General features: G+C 43.7%; 1 protein-coding gene across 3 annotated transcripts; it reads right to left on the bottom strand.

Annotated features, from left to right (window-relative positions):
* Positions 1–5,407: 5,407 nt before the first annotated feature.
* On the bottom strand, positions 5,408–8,753 carry ZWINT (ZW10 interacting kinetochore protein). 3 transcript variants are annotated; one of them, XM_079794185.1, is made up of 9 exons: positions 8,667–8,753; positions 7,711–7,801; positions 7,421–7,544; positions 7,109–7,275; positions 6,935–6,991; positions 6,159–6,301; positions 5,902–6,079; positions 5,732–5,813; positions 5,408–5,503 (listed from the first exon to the last, which is right to left on the bottom strand). In XM_079794185.1, exons 1-8 carry the CDS (start codon positions 8,705–8,707, stop codon positions 5,772–5,774), a joined length of 843 nt encoding a protein of 280 aa, XP_079650311.1. In that variant the 5' UTR covers positions 8,708–8,753; the 3' UTR covers positions 5,408–5,503; positions 5,732–5,771. The 3 variants fall into 3 exon arrangements, 1 of the variants encoding a protein (XP_079650311.1); XR_013814774.1 differs by having other exon boundaries at positions 5,440–5,503; positions 5,732–6,042; XR_013814775.1 differs by lacking the exon at positions 5,408–5,503 and having other exon boundaries at positions 5,738–5,813; positions 5,902–6,042.
* Between the last annotated feature and the right edge of the window lie 5,910 nt (positions 8,754–14,663).

The raw sequence follows: 14,663 nt of genomic DNA, 5'->3' as shown, positions 1-14,663 counted from the left end.
TTATACATAAAGATGACAATTGTTTGAGGTTTATTACTTTAATTTAGAAAGATAATTAGATGTTGTTTATATTCAAACCGGCTACAAGACCAATGAGTTCAGGGAAGAACTCATGATGAGGGTTGGAGGAAAAGCAGCCATCTCCAACCCTCATCAACCTAATCAGTTCTCATCCCCCTATGTATGTTGACTGAGGGGAAGTGGAAGATGTGACTGCAAAGAGCGGTTAGGAAAAGTAATTAGTGAAAATGGCATGTGACCTCTGTAAATCAGAAAGCAGACAAAAGAAATTCTTTGCAGCCTTAAAACACAAAAATACTTCCTATTGAAGGATGGATTCTTCAAGAGCACTTGGATCCTAAATAACATTAAATTGTGGTACTGAGAAGTACTTTTTAAAAATAAACTAGTTATGATGGTGACTCATTCACCTTATAAATTCCTCAGGCTAGAGAAGATAGAGATAGGTAAGAGATAAACTACTGCGAGTGATGTGAGAAGTAAAGGGGAGAACAAATACTAACATCAATGTGCATAATGAAATGACTCACAGCAAAGAACGTGCAGCAGCTGAGCAAACAAAAGAAATCTCTGAAAGGTAGAATAAAATATATCAAACTCAGAGTAACATTCAGCAGTTTCTGATTTACAGGTGCAAGCTGAGCAGATTACAAACCTCACAAACTAAACTTTTGTCTGCTGTTTAGAACAGGGGTAAGGACAGGGAAAATTCATTAGTCACTTCAAAACTCATGTTAAGAGGGTTTATAAACTTTCTATGAGGCAAAATGATTCACTGTTCAGTTTCCTAAGAACAAAGGATTATGTTATGACTTGTTACAGATTTTAAGTTATAAACATCGCAGCAATCATCCCTTGAAATCAGATGTCTTTAGTCTGATATTTTTGCATCTGGAAATGGAAAATATAATGAAACTACTATCCCTGCCTTTGACCAAAACTCCATTTGCAGTGTACATTTGTTTTAACTTGAGATGATCCTTTCAGAAGTGTTTTTTCCTGTTCAACAAATGTTTAGTTATTATCTCAAAACAGAAAAGGAGGAGTTCCTGAGATATTTGCTTGGAGAAACCAGAATTGGATCCGGAAGTTTTAAACTATCTGATAAAACCATCTCAATGTTTCAGTGGCTTCCTATAATACAAAACTTTTTTTTTTCCTTACTCACAGAATGGTCCAACACAGTTGTCTTTAATCAAGCTCTTTTCTTCCAAGTGACAAGACCCAGGCTCCCTCAATTTTGTGTGTCTACCTTCCTCATGATCTTCAGTTTCCTCTCCATTTAGCCAGAAGTCAGAGAAAAATAGAGATGTGTGAATTTCATAAGCAGTTTTGGACATAGTATATCATTTCTGTCCCCATCTACTTGGCTACAGTCCAGTCATAATGGCCTCATCTAACTCCAAAGGAGAGTAGGAAATATAGCAGAGCTGTGTGAATTTGGTGAACAACCAGTAATTTGAACAACTTATCTCTTCATAGACAAAGATTTTTTTATTTCCTGAGGTTTAGTCTTCCGTGGAAACAAAAGATTATATGGATATCTTACCTAATGTCTGCTTTCCAGGACTGTGTGTGTGTGTGTGCGCGCGTGTGTGTACATGTATAAAGGTAGGAAATTACCAGGATAGTACTACAAATAAATGAAGCAGAATCCTATCTAATAAAAGAGTAATATGCAAATTGACCATCACTCCAACACACAAGAAGACCACCCCCATGTGGTCAAAGATGGCTGCCCCCATGTGGACACAAGATGGCCGGCAGGGGAGGGCAGTTGTGGGTGATCAGGCCAGCAGGGGAGGGCAGTTAGGGGTGACCAGGCCTGCAGGGGAGGGCAGTTGGAGGGGACCAGGTCGGCAGGGGAAGGCAGTTGGAGGGGACCCAGGCCTGAAGGGGAGGACAGTTGCGGGGGACCAGCCCTGCAGGGGAGGACAGTTGGGGGGGGAACCAGGCCTGTAGGGGAGGGCAGTTGGGGGGGACCCAGGCCTGAAGGGGAGGGCAGTTGGTGATGACCAGGCCGGCAGGGGAGGGCAGTTAGGAGCAAACAGGCTGGAAAGGGAGGACAGTTAGGGGTGACCGGGCCAGCATGGGAGGGAGTTGGGGGCGACCAGGCCTGCAGGGGAGGGCAGTTAGAGGTGACCAGGCAGGCAGGGGAGGGCAGTTAGGGGCAGTCGGGCTGGCACAGTAGCAGTTAAGCGTCAATCAGGCTGGCAGGGGAGTGGTTAGGGGGTGATCAGGCTGGCAGGCAGAAGTGGTTAGGGGCAATCAGGCAGGCAGGCAGTCGGATGGGAGCCAGCAGTCCTGGATTGTAAAAGCAGATCCTGGGATCGGGCCTAAACGGGCAGTCGGACATCCCTTGAGGGGTCCCAGATTGGAGAGGGTGCAGGCTGGGCTGAGGGACACAATTTCGTACACCGGGCCTCTAGTAAACATATAATAGTGAATCACAAAAGGCAACCTTGAAATTTTTAAAAATTTGTGGCTCAGTGGTTGAGCATGGACCCATGCACCAAGAGTTCATCGGTTCAATTCCTGGTCAGGGCACATGCCCAGGTTGCAGCTCCATCCCCAGTAGGGGGTGTGCAGTAGGCAGTTGATTGATGTTTCTCTCTCATCGATGTTTCTATCTTTTTCTCACTCTCACTTCCATTCTCTCTCTCTCTAAAAAAAAAAACCAAAAAAACCCACACACAACCAAATAAACATATTTTAAAATAAATTTTAAAAAATGAATGAACATTTAAAAAGATGAATCAAGGAAAATATTAGATAAGGCACATACACACACAAAAAAAATCAGAAATATAACATTAGGCCACCCTAAAACAGGCTGCAGATATTAAAAGAAATACTGTAACAATTTCATATCAATAAACTTAAAAAATTAGAAATAAAATATTCCTAGAAAAATATGACAATACCTAAAAAATGTGAAATTAAAATGAGAATAAGCAAAAGATGTTCCACCATAAAGGAAAATCACTGTTTAAAAAGGAAAACATTATTCTTACAGAATGTAGGAAAAGGAAGTTTTCCTATTTGTTTAATGAAGTAAACTTAATCTTCAGTGTAGGTTATCTACAAGGCGGCTTCTTCTGGTCAAGACAGAGCAACAGGCCCTATCCAGCTCAGTGGATACAGCATTGGCCTGCGGACCAAAGTGTCCTGGGTTCGATTTCGGTCAAGGGCACATACCTTGTTGCAGGCTCCTTCCCGGCCGAGTAGGGGCTCCTGCAGGAGGCAACCAATCGGTGTGTTTCTCTCAGATAGATGTTTCTCTGTCTTTCCCTCTCTCTTCCACTCTCCCTAAAAATCAATGGAAAAATATCCTCGGGTGATATTTTTCCATTGATTTGACTGTGTTGATGCACTGGCTGGTCTCCACCCCCCTGTATTCGTCACTGGTTTCTGTGTCCCTCCTTTGGATGGAAAAGAGGGAGAGAAAATCTTTGCCAGGCAGCAGGGCTTTTTCAGCAACCACTCACGTCTCCACATCTGCACGTTTGTGTACGAGATCAATTTCCCAAGGGTAGGTTCAGTTCTTGCATATGTCTGTCTATCTGTGTAAGTGTCAATGAAGAGGAAAAGGAGAGTCTTTAGGGGAACCGAGGGAGTGAGAACAGCTAGAAGCTGAAATCTGTTTTCTATCTGAAAATAAATCCTAATTCCTTAGCTTGTCAGTCAAGACACTCTGTCCAACTCAAGGCTCCAGCAACACGGGCAATTCAAGGGATTTGGACAAAACATATTTTCAAGCCTCCTCTCCTCTTTGGCCTCACTGTGAACTGACTCATTCCGTACTCCCAAAGAGAATTCTAGTTCTCAGCAATTTTGCAGACTTCTAAGTTTGATTACTGTACATTTGTCTAGTCTCCTCCCCTGTCCCCTGGCTTGGAGTATTTCAGGATAGAATCCTTCACCCCAGCCTGGTGAGCTCCATGGGAGTCTTCCCTGCCCTGCTGACTTTGTCAGCCACTATGTATGCAAGAATGGCATACTCCACAGCATCCAAACCATACTCCAGTGTCCTTTGGCATACACTTTACAGGGTGGAAAAATTCCAGCTCTCTAGTTTGTATGACAAAAATTTCAGAGTATATGAGGTTAGAAAAATAAGCCAGACAGCAGGGATAGGGGAACCTACCTAATAGGAAGAGACTGAAGGAGAGGACTGAGTATTTGAGGTACAAGAGAGCTACAGCAGGGATCATGTGGAGGGTTTGAGGGGGTGCGGGGTGGACGGGTAGACTGAGGAAGGCTCTCTGGGTATTTATGTGCTCCCTAAAGGAGAATCCTCAATCCTCACTGACCCCCTTGGTCAGTCATGATGCAGACCCTCAAAGACCTCTGACATCTGTCCTATTTCATACATAAACAATGGGGCCAGCATACGAAAAAACAACTACAAAAAACAACAATATGAGGGAAAATTAGGGACATCTCAGAAAAGCAAAGCAAACCATCAGCGTGCTCAAGGATCTCAACTGCCACCTGAGAGAAGGCATCTCAGTCTGAGATAGATGAGGAACCAACATTTCTTGAAACTCTCACCCAAAATAAATGATCACGTGTCTCTTCCTCAAAAGAATGTTAAGTCTTTCTCACACAAATGGAGGAGTTTTCCACTAGCTTTCTCTTAGATAGCAGTTCCCACACACCCAATCACGAATGCAATCTCTCTCTCACACACAGCAGTGCCCCCCAATGTCTACAAACACAGCAACAGATACACAGAGGAATGGAGACTGAAAGCAACAAACACAATTATATTGTCAAGTACAAGATTGTCTAACCACTATGTTGTACATATGAAATGTAGAGAGAATAATACTGAATGTGAAGCGTAGTTTAAAACAACAACAAAAAAAAACAGATACAGGCACACATACATACAAATGGAAATGCTAACTCACACAGACACAGGCCGGTACAGACAGATATATCATCCTCTATATTCTCAGTACCGCACTTTATCATATTACTGTTTTAGTTTGCTGCCCTGTTTTACCACACTCTGAAATCATCTTATTGACCTGTTTACTTGTTCATGCTCCTTATGTTCCACAGGGCCAGGGACTGGTAGCGCCAGTTCACAGCAGGAGGGCTGGCGCGTAGCAGGGCTTCAGTAAACATTTAGATCGGTGATTAAAGTTCTCTCCCCATATCTAACCACCTGCCTAAAGCATTCTCCTCCTCCCTGGATTAAGCTCAGCATGTTTGCATCATATCGATTTGAACAAGCAACTGGTGAGGCCCCAGGCCAGGGCCCCCTACCCATTTGCACCCTCTAAATTCACACCAGTTCCAGCACTTGTCATGTTGTTGGCTTCTGAATGTGGTTCTTCCCACTAACATATGAAGACAAATAGACAAACAGGCAACTGAGACAGCTCAGGGCTTTTAATCAACAGAATCCAGAGCCTGCCCCCACCTGGGTCTTGGTCAGAAATCAGGCTGTACTCAGAAGCTCACAGTCTACCTGCAATGAGGGTGGGGCAAGGGGGTAGAGGAAGAGGAAGAGAGGGGTTAGGCCAGGGTAGGCTGCGCATGGGGGTGAGGTGCTTCAACCATAAGATAAACACCTTGCTCCTCCCCATTTTCTACAACACCATGAACAGTGGAGCTCCTAATAGAGAGGTAAACCAGAGGCCCTCCCTCCTTCCACTCCTGCAGTCCAGAAACACAAGGCCCTGGGTTGGAGTCTTACCTAATCTAGGATCCTTTCCCATGTTGCTGTCCCCAGGAAGTCATGGCAAGCTTGCAAGTCCAGCAGGCGTTAGGCCCTCACCCTTGGGGAGACATGGTATGAGCAGTGCCTAAGCCCCTTCTCCCAGATTCTCTCTCTGCCTCCATGCCCATTTGTCCCATTTCTCACACCTTGGAGGACACACTTCCATCTCTTCCTATGTTATCCCCCGTGGTCTGCTCCCGGGATTGGGTCAGCAGCTGGGACTTATCCTCAGGAAGATCCAAATCTTGTGGTAGCTCTGCCTCTGTCTCAGGGGATTGCAGCTCACCCTGCAAGGTGTACAGCAGTTGAAGGAAGGTCTGGTGCCTGGAAAAAAGAGCTGGGAGTGAAGGGAGAAGCTTCAGCTGGACCACCCTGAGCCTGCAGCCCATGCGCCCAGTCTCACCTCTGCAGCTTGTCCCGCTCCTGCCCTGCTTGCTGCTTCAAGGTTCCAAGTTCCTGATACAGCTGCTCAAGCTCCTGCTGAGTTCCTGCCTGACGCTGCCTCACCTCTGCAGAAGCTTCTGCTAAGTGCTGTAGACGTTTCTCCTACGGTAAGTGAGAATGCAGACGTGGCTCATCAGATGCTGAACAGCCTCTGCCCTAACCCCTTCAGCCTAGACCAGTGGTGGGCAAACTGCGGCTCGCGAGCCACATGCGGTTCTTTGGCCCCTTGAGTTTTTAGCAAAGACCAGCTTAGGAGTACCCTAATTAAGTTAATAACAATGTACCTACCTATATAGTTTAAGTTTAAAACATTTGGCTCTCAAAAGAAATTTCAATCGTTGTACTGTTGATATTTGGCTCTGTTGACTAATGAGTTTGCCGACCACTGGCCTAGATGACACAAATAGGATAACACTCACTTAGTCTGCTATGTGCCAGACACATTTTAAGCACTTGCTATATTAGTTGCTTAATCATCTTAACAACTTGACTTTCTAGAGTAGGTGCTAATATTGCCTCCATTTCATAGATGAAGAAACAAGCACAGAAAGTTAGGTGACTGCCCAAGGTCATGCAGTTGTAAATAGTGATGCTAGGACTCAAGTCCATGCCGGTACCTATCCATCCTATAATGCCTCACAGAAAGAAGGGAGATGAGGTTTCCCTGGCAGAGCACTTAGCCCATGAGATAGCATGGAGATAGAAGAGGGTGTTTTCTTAGGGGGATGGACGCACCTGTTGCAGTTTCCACTGCTGCTGGGCTGTTCTGAGTTTCTCCATGGCTACTTGCTTCTGTAGGCAGGCAAAGGAGGCGGGACAAGAGGAGAAAGAGTTTATTTTTCTGGTTGCATGCTCACCCTTTCCCTCCTCCTCTCTGAATGTCCTTTCCTCCCCTCACCCTGGGTGCACCTTGGCCTGGAGCTGGTCAAGGGCCTCCTGGAGCTGTGCCTGCTTCTTTTGGGCCTCCTCCATCTTGGGCAGGGCATGGATCAGGGCCCTTGAGATGGCCTCCACATGTTCTTGGTAGGTAGCCTTCAGCTCTTTCCATTGCTCCTTGGCTGCAATGGCCTTCTGTCCTGAGATGAGCCACCAGAATGAGAACTTGAGTGAAGGGCAGGCCTGCTAGCCTGAAATACTGGGGCCTCCATCTTTCCACAGGCTACACAGCTCCCTTCCTTCCCCACTCATGGCAGCCTCTATCCCAACTCCCTGACTACTCACGGCTCCTGTCTTCAGAAGCCAAGGGGTCCAGGCCCTGGACGATGTCCTCCTGAGCCAAAAAGTTCTGCAGGAAGTCCACTACCTGAAGCTGGCTGCAGAGCAGCTTGTCCTTCTTTCGGGAATCCTGTTCAGAGGGAGGAGAGAGGCAGGGAACACCCTTACCTCCTTGTATCATAGGCCCACAAGGCTGCCTTCCAGTCTGCTCACCATCAACGCTGCCCAGTATCTCAACAGAAGAACCCAGCAGCAGTGCCTGGCTCATGAAAAACTAGCTACCACCTTGAACATACCATCACGAACTCAGCCAGGATCTGTCCGGGCAGTTCGGCCTCCTCCCGCAGGCCTATGGGCTCCAGGATGTTTGCCAGCTTGGCCAGGGCCCTGAAGGGGCAAGGAAACAAGGGAAACTGCAGGCTCCTGGGGGGCTAGGTCTGGAGAACTCCTGTACACGCGTAGCTGCAGGGACCAATGCTGAGAGTCTCCTCTGACCAGTATCTACACACTGGCCTAAAGGGTCCTCTGCGACCCAGAACGGTGTGTGTAGATGGAAGACATGTGAAGGGAATACGTACCATGAGCAAAAATAAGCAGGGCAAAAGGGAATAAGGAGGGTAGGGTGGGGAGTGTCTCACTGAAGAGAAACCATTGGAGTCAAGGGAAAGGTACTGGGAAAGGGAAAAATAAGGCAGAACTGATGGGCAGTGGGCTGCCCTCCAGGCAGAGAGGACCTTCCCCCCCCGCCCCCCCCCCCCCCCAGTAGGGTAGAATCTTAGAATACTTGGGGAGGGACTCGGGACCGGGGCTAGATGCCCAGGCACAGGTTCTTCCTTGTTAGGGGCTGGAGCGGTCCGCTGGGAGGCAGGAATCAAGAAAAAACAACCCAGTGGGAGAGTGCGCTGGAACAGGCGAGACAGAAATGAAAGGGCCCTCCCAGGATGGAAAGGCCCCGCAGGTGGAAAGTCCACTGTTAGGACGTGCAGCCCGCCAAGAGACTGGAGGGTTGACAGGGATGAAACCCTCCCCTTTCAGGGCACACCCCCGGGAAGCGTGCAAACGGGGCGTGCCTGGCAGTCCCCCAGAGGCCCTCATCTTGGAGAGACAAGGCTCCTTATCTCTAGAACCTAAGGCTAAGGTCGGGGGTCAGGATCACTTCCCCGCGGGGTCCAGGAAACGGTCAGCTGTCCTCGGGGACAGGCAAGACACCCCACGGCCCGCCCCTGGCGGCCACCCGGCGGCAGACACTTACTCTACGGCTGCAGCCTCAGCCTCGGTCTCCGCCACCTCCATCCTTCCCAGCGCAGCGTTTCAGCCCGACCCTCCCTGCTAACTCTTTCCGCTTTGAATCCACCGCCCACCGCGCGCCGGAACAGGCGATTGGTTGCCCGGCTAGTGGGCGGGATCAAGGAGCATTGCGCGCTCTGATTGGTAGGCGCTTACTCGCGCGTTGGCGCGCCGCGTGGTTTGGCGCAGGCGCAGTTAGAGCTGGTCTTGGAGGGTGCGCAGGAGTCCTGCGCTTGCGCACTAGCCTGTAGGCGGTGCTGGAGCCTGGAGGTGGTGCGTTAACTCGGGGGCTTGTGGCCGGCTTATCTTAAGCTGTGCGGAGGGAAAAGCACTGCACTGAGTTTGGGTTTTGGAGGAAACCCTCAGCATTAGTTTTATTATTATTATTATTTCTTAAAATTCTGCGATAGAAATAGAGCAGTGGGTCCGTCTTCCAAGACACTTGGCATCAGGAACGAAGAACAGAGCTGCTGGAGACACAGGGAATAAATGAGATCAGCTCGGAAAGCTTACTGCCTTTAAAGATTTTCCGGGATGCGGTGCTGGGAGAGAGAACCCAAGCCAATTAGCTGAGCTGACAGGATTAAGCTGAAATTCTGGGGAAACCAAAGCAGGTGCTCGCAGCAGCGTTTAGGAGCAAGGAGAGAGATGCTCAGGGAGAGAACTCAGTTTTCTGCAGAGTTTTCCCAAGTGTTCAGCTGAGAACTGAGCCAACTGTGTCTGAGGACAGTACCCGAAAAGAGTTGTAAATATTCCTAGATCATGTAGGGTCAGAAATTATAACTGTATCCACCAGTCAGGCTGGAAAACTTAATCCATGGGGCACTGGGGAGAGTACACAGACAGGTCGTGCCTTAGTAGGAAATAATTAGCCCTAAAATGATCACTGCTCCAGAGCCACCTAACAAATCTTAAAAGCAAGACCCAAGTGGATCAAACTGTTAACAAATCGCTTAAATATATGACCGACCAACATTCAATAATATTTGTAGAAATGCAAAAATGTTCAACAAACAATAAAATACAGTTTACAATGCCTGGCATTCAATTAAAAAATTATCAAGCTGGCAAAAAGAGAAAAGAAAACTCATAAGGAGAAGAAAAAAATCTGTCACTAATCAGCACAGAAATGTATGTTAGAATGAACAGACGAGGACATTAAAACACTTTTATAACTTTCATTTGTTCAAAAAGATAAGCAGAGTTATAATAAAAAGAATAAGGTAAATATGTGGAAAGAGTTGGATGCACATGTTGCTGCTGAGGATCTAAAATGATGCATCTACTTTGGGAAACAGTTTGACAGTTTCTCAAAATTTTAAACATAAAGTTGCATTTGAACCACAATTCCACTCTGAGGTGTATGTCCAAGGGAAATGAAAATGTGCACACAAATCTTGTACACACACGTCCATGGCAGCATTTTATACCAGGGCCAAAAGGTAGAAAAGCCCAAATACCCATCAGCTGGTGAATGTTAAATTCTATAACCCATTCAATAAAATATTTTCAGCAATAAGAGAGAATGAGTTACTGGTACATGATAAAACATGGATGAACCTTGAAAATATGCTAAGTTAAAAAAAAAAAAAAACAGTCCCAAAAGAGCGCATATTATATGATCCCATTCATATGAAATGTCTGGATTAAGCAAATCTAGAGAAACAAAAGGTATTTTAGTGGTTTTCTAGAGCTGGGGGCTGACAGGGTTGGGAGGTGACTGGACAGAGGCTGCAAGTAGAAGTGGGGTTTCATTTGAGGTGGGAATGAAAATGTTCTAAGATTATGGGAAGATTGCACAATTCTATACAAAAAGCCATTCAGTTAAACTTCAAATGAGTCTCAACAAAACTCTCAAAAAGTTAATCAGAGATATGAAAAAGAATAAAGACAACTCAAACTGTAGAGGTGACAATTACAATGTAAGAGATGAAATTAGATGGGATTAATAGCAGATTAAACATTGTATAATAAAAAATAAATGAAATTAAAGACATAGCCTTAGAAACTAACAGGAATCACAGAAAATGAAAACAGCAAAGCAACAGTGATCTCTGGGACAATTTCTAACAGCCTAATGTACTTGTAAATGGAGTGCCTGAAGGAGAGTCAAAAAGAGGACAAAACAACAACAACAAAAACAGTAATAATCAACAAATATAATGAAATTTAAGAAAACTATAAATTCACATATGAAGAAGTTCTGCTAACCCTAAGCACAAGAAACATGAAGAAAACTACATCAGACCATACATGGCTCAAAACTATTGATGTTACATACAGAGAAACAAAAATAGTTTTAAAAATATCACATTTTGAGTAAAGAATTTGCAAATGTATAAATTGCATGTGTTTATAAATTTAAAGAGTGCTTATTTGCCACTCAGCAAACTCTAATGCCCTCCATAAATTGTATCTAGGAATTTTGTTGTTGCTCAGTCATCTTCCTCTGTTGCAGAAAATAGTAGCACAACCAGCTAGGAAGTAAGGCAAATTCCCTTAAGCATATAATTGATATGGGGGTTATATTTTCATTATTAAGATGGAAACATCTATTCAGTCATTGAACAAGTTGAAAAGAAGAAAAAAATAAAGCATCTGTTTCTGGAAAGAGACAATTTCCCCCACTCATTTTGAAGCTTTTATTGTATAGTGCATGAGAAATGGTTCTGAAAATAGTATATATTAGCACTCAAATGGAACATCAACTGTTTTATTGGGATGCATGAAGTGATTATGGGGGCAGGTTCATCTGAGATTCATAGAGCAGTAAGTAAATATAAGTAATGAGATAAGGCACTTTTGCAATTGTCTATAGAAAAAAAAACTGCCTCTGGTACTTTATAAAACATTAAAAACAACATATCATGCATTGAGAACTGATTTCCAATTGCATAGAAATTTGTTTTGTTATGTCCAGCTCTCCCAGTTGTGTTTTAGGATTTAGGTTGCATATCCAGATCTTTTCTGCCCGGTGGCAAGGTCATATAAATGAGTCTTGGGAAATCCAATGAATAAAACATGATATGTGCCTAAGTGATCACCATACTGTCTAGTAACCATCTGTCATCATACAAAGTTATTATGATACTAGAGGCCCAGTGCATGAAATTCATGTATGGGAGGGGGGGTGCCCCTCAGCCCGGCCTGCACCCTCTCCAATCTGGGATCCCTTGGGGGATGTCTGACTGCCAGCTGCAGGATTGGGCCTAAACCGGCAGTAGGACATCCCTCTCGCAATCCGGGACTGCTGGCTCCTAACTGCTCGCCTGCCTGCCTGCCTGATCACCTCTAACCACTTGCCTGCCTGCCTGATGCCCCTAACTGCTCTCCCCTGCCAGCCTGATCGCCCCTAACCACCTCTGCCTCGGCCCCCGCCACCATGGCTTTGTCCGGAAGGATGTGCAGATGGATGTCTGGAAGACGTCCGGTATAATTAGCATATTACCCTTTTATTAGTATAGATTATTGACTATATTCCCTATGCTGTATATTAATTCCCATGATATTTATTTTATAACTGGAAATTTGTACCTTATTTTATTGGATATATTAATGATAATAACTAGTATGTCATAAACCTGAAACTAATATACTGTTATATATTAAATATGTTTTAATAAAAAATAACTTTAGCCCAGACCAACACTGATATATTTTTTTGTCTCTATAATAGACTATCCTTTCTGGACATTTCAGAAACATACAATAGGTAGGTATTGGGTGTGTGTGTGTGTGTGTGTGTGTGTATGTGTGTGTCTGTGTTTTGTATCTGCTTCTATGCTTTTGCACAAGGTTTTAAGGATGATCCATATTGTAGCATGCATCAATAATTTGTTCCCTTTTATTTATTAATATATTCTATTGTACGGATATACCAAATACAGTTTATCTATTCAACAGTTGATGGAAATTGGATTGTCTCTGGTTAATGATTTTTATGAACATGCTACTGTGAACATTCCCTTAAAATTTTTGTGTGTGACCTTAACAGGTTTTGCTCAGTGGACAGAGCATCTGTCCGCATACTGAAAGGTCCTAGGTTCATTCCCCAGTAGGGGGCGTGCAGGAGGCAGCTGGTTGATGTTTCTCTCTCTTCGATGTTTCTAACTCTCTATCCGTCTACCTTCCTCTCTGTAAAATCAATAAAATATATTTAAAGTAAAGTTTTTTGTGTGAATATATGAGGGCCATCTTTTCATATGTTTATTATCTACTAGTAGCCCATTTGCAGGAAGAATCCTGCAAACAGCCGCGTGTGCTGCCGCTGCTGCCACTGTTGCAGCCGCCACGCCTGCACCCGAATGCAGCTGCTGCCCGCCCCGCCCCGGCTTTCCCTCTGGCAGCCACCTTGCTTTCCGTTTTTCCTCCCTCTTCCTTCTAAGTTGTCTTCAGTCTTCACTCCTCCCTCCCTCAGCGTATGCAAATTAACCACTATCTTTGTTGGGTAATTTGCATACTTGCCCTGATTGGCTTGTGGGCATGGCTTTGGCTGGTGGGCGTGGCTTGGGCGTAGTGAAGGTGTGGTCAATTTGCATATTGCTATTTTATTAGGTAGGATTTGTATATCTTCTTGGATGAAATACCTATTTAAATATTCTACTCATTTTAAAAATCTGTTACTTGATTTCTTAATGTTCAGTTGTAACAGTTATTTCTATTCTACAAACAACTCTGTGTTTTGTTTTGTTTTTAAATCAGATGTATGGTTTGCAAATATTTTTTTCCCCCAGCCTGCAGCTTGTCTTTTATTTCCTTAACATGTCTTTTAAACTATTAAAAATGTTTTGCCTAGTTGAAGTTATAGAATTTTTTCTATATTATCTTCCCAAAGATTTTTAGTTTTATTTCCCACATCTATACTTATGATTTATTTTGAGTTAATTTTTTGTGCATAGTGTGGGGCAAGAGTCTAAATTCATCTTTCTTCATATGAACATCCAATTGTTAGAGCACCTCTTGTCAAAAAAACTATTATTTCCTCAATTAATTGTCTTGGCACTTTTGTCAAAAATCAATTCTGTTTCTTTAATCAATGCTCTGATTCTTACAGAGCATCACATTAATTTGATTATTGCACCTATTTAGTTCATTTAGAAATTGGTAAGTATATGCCTTAAAACCTTTTCGCCTTTTACAAATGTGATTAGCTAACCTGTAATCTATAATATGAACTTTATATTATAAAGTATATTATAATATGCTCTGTTTTTAAATATTTCTACAGAAACTTGAGGCTCTGCTAATATTTCCTCTTGTTGATCAGATTGAATAAATTCTATAGATGTATTCTCAAGTCTAGTGATTTGGTCCTTTTCATCAATACCTTATTGAATACATCCAGTGAGGTGGTTTTTTTTTTGTTTTGTTTTGTTTTTTTATTTCATTTATTGTAATTTTCAATTCTATGACTTCCTGTCAGTTCTTTTCTAGAACTTCTATTTCTTTCCTGAGATTTTCTGTTTTTGTATGTTTTAAGAGAATTTATGGCTGTTTTCTAAAGTATGTTTAAGACAGTTGCTTTTAAAATTATTCTCAAATAATTACAATATTAGATTCATTTCCATATTGGCATTTGTTGATTGTCCTTTCTCATTACCTTGTGGTTCTCATGTTTCTTGGTACTATGAATGATTTTTTATTGTATCCTGAACATTTTGTTTATTTTGTTAGGAGACTTTTGTTCCTAAGTAGTCTTTATTTTTAAATCAGGCAATTGCCCTGTTTAAGTTTATTATGTAAGTTAGAGTCTACTTCTCTGAGCTTTAATTTCCATGGAAGTTTCGTTTCTGAGTCCTTGCAGTGTTATTCATGTCTGCTTTGTTTTCTGGTCCTGCTAAGACTCCTGCTCAACTCCTACTGGTGCCATCTGTGGGGTCAATGGCAATCTCCGGGACTGAGGGAAGAAGCCACTGGACTTGGTCCGTTTATGCCACTGGGTAGAAGCTGGGGAGTCAGAGGG

Source organism: Cnephaeus nilssonii (genome assembly GCF_951640355.1).
Source record: "Cnephaeus nilssonii genome assembly, chromosome: 16".
NCBI classification, from domain to species: Eukaryota; Metazoa; Chordata; class Mammalia; order Chiroptera; family Vespertilionidae; genus Cnephaeus; species Cnephaeus nilssonii.
Note: the sequence above shows the minus strand (reverse complement) of the source record. Positions and strands in the feature narration are given on the sequence as shown.

Excerpts from the sequence above, each read along its gene's own strand:
- ZWINT (XM_079794185.1), bottom strand. The coding sequence starts at position 8,707 with ATGGAGGTGGCGGAGACCGAGGCTGAGGCTGCAGCCGTAGA. Across the intron at positions 6,992-7,108 it reads TTGACCAGCTCCAGGCCAAG|AAGCAAGTAGCCATGGAGAA; the intron begins GTGCACCCAGGG and ends GCCTGCCTACAG. Across the intron at positions 6,080-6,158 it reads GAGCGGGACAAGCTGCAGAG|GCACCAGACCTTCCTTCAAC; the intron begins GTGAGACTGGGC and ends TCTTTTTTCCAG.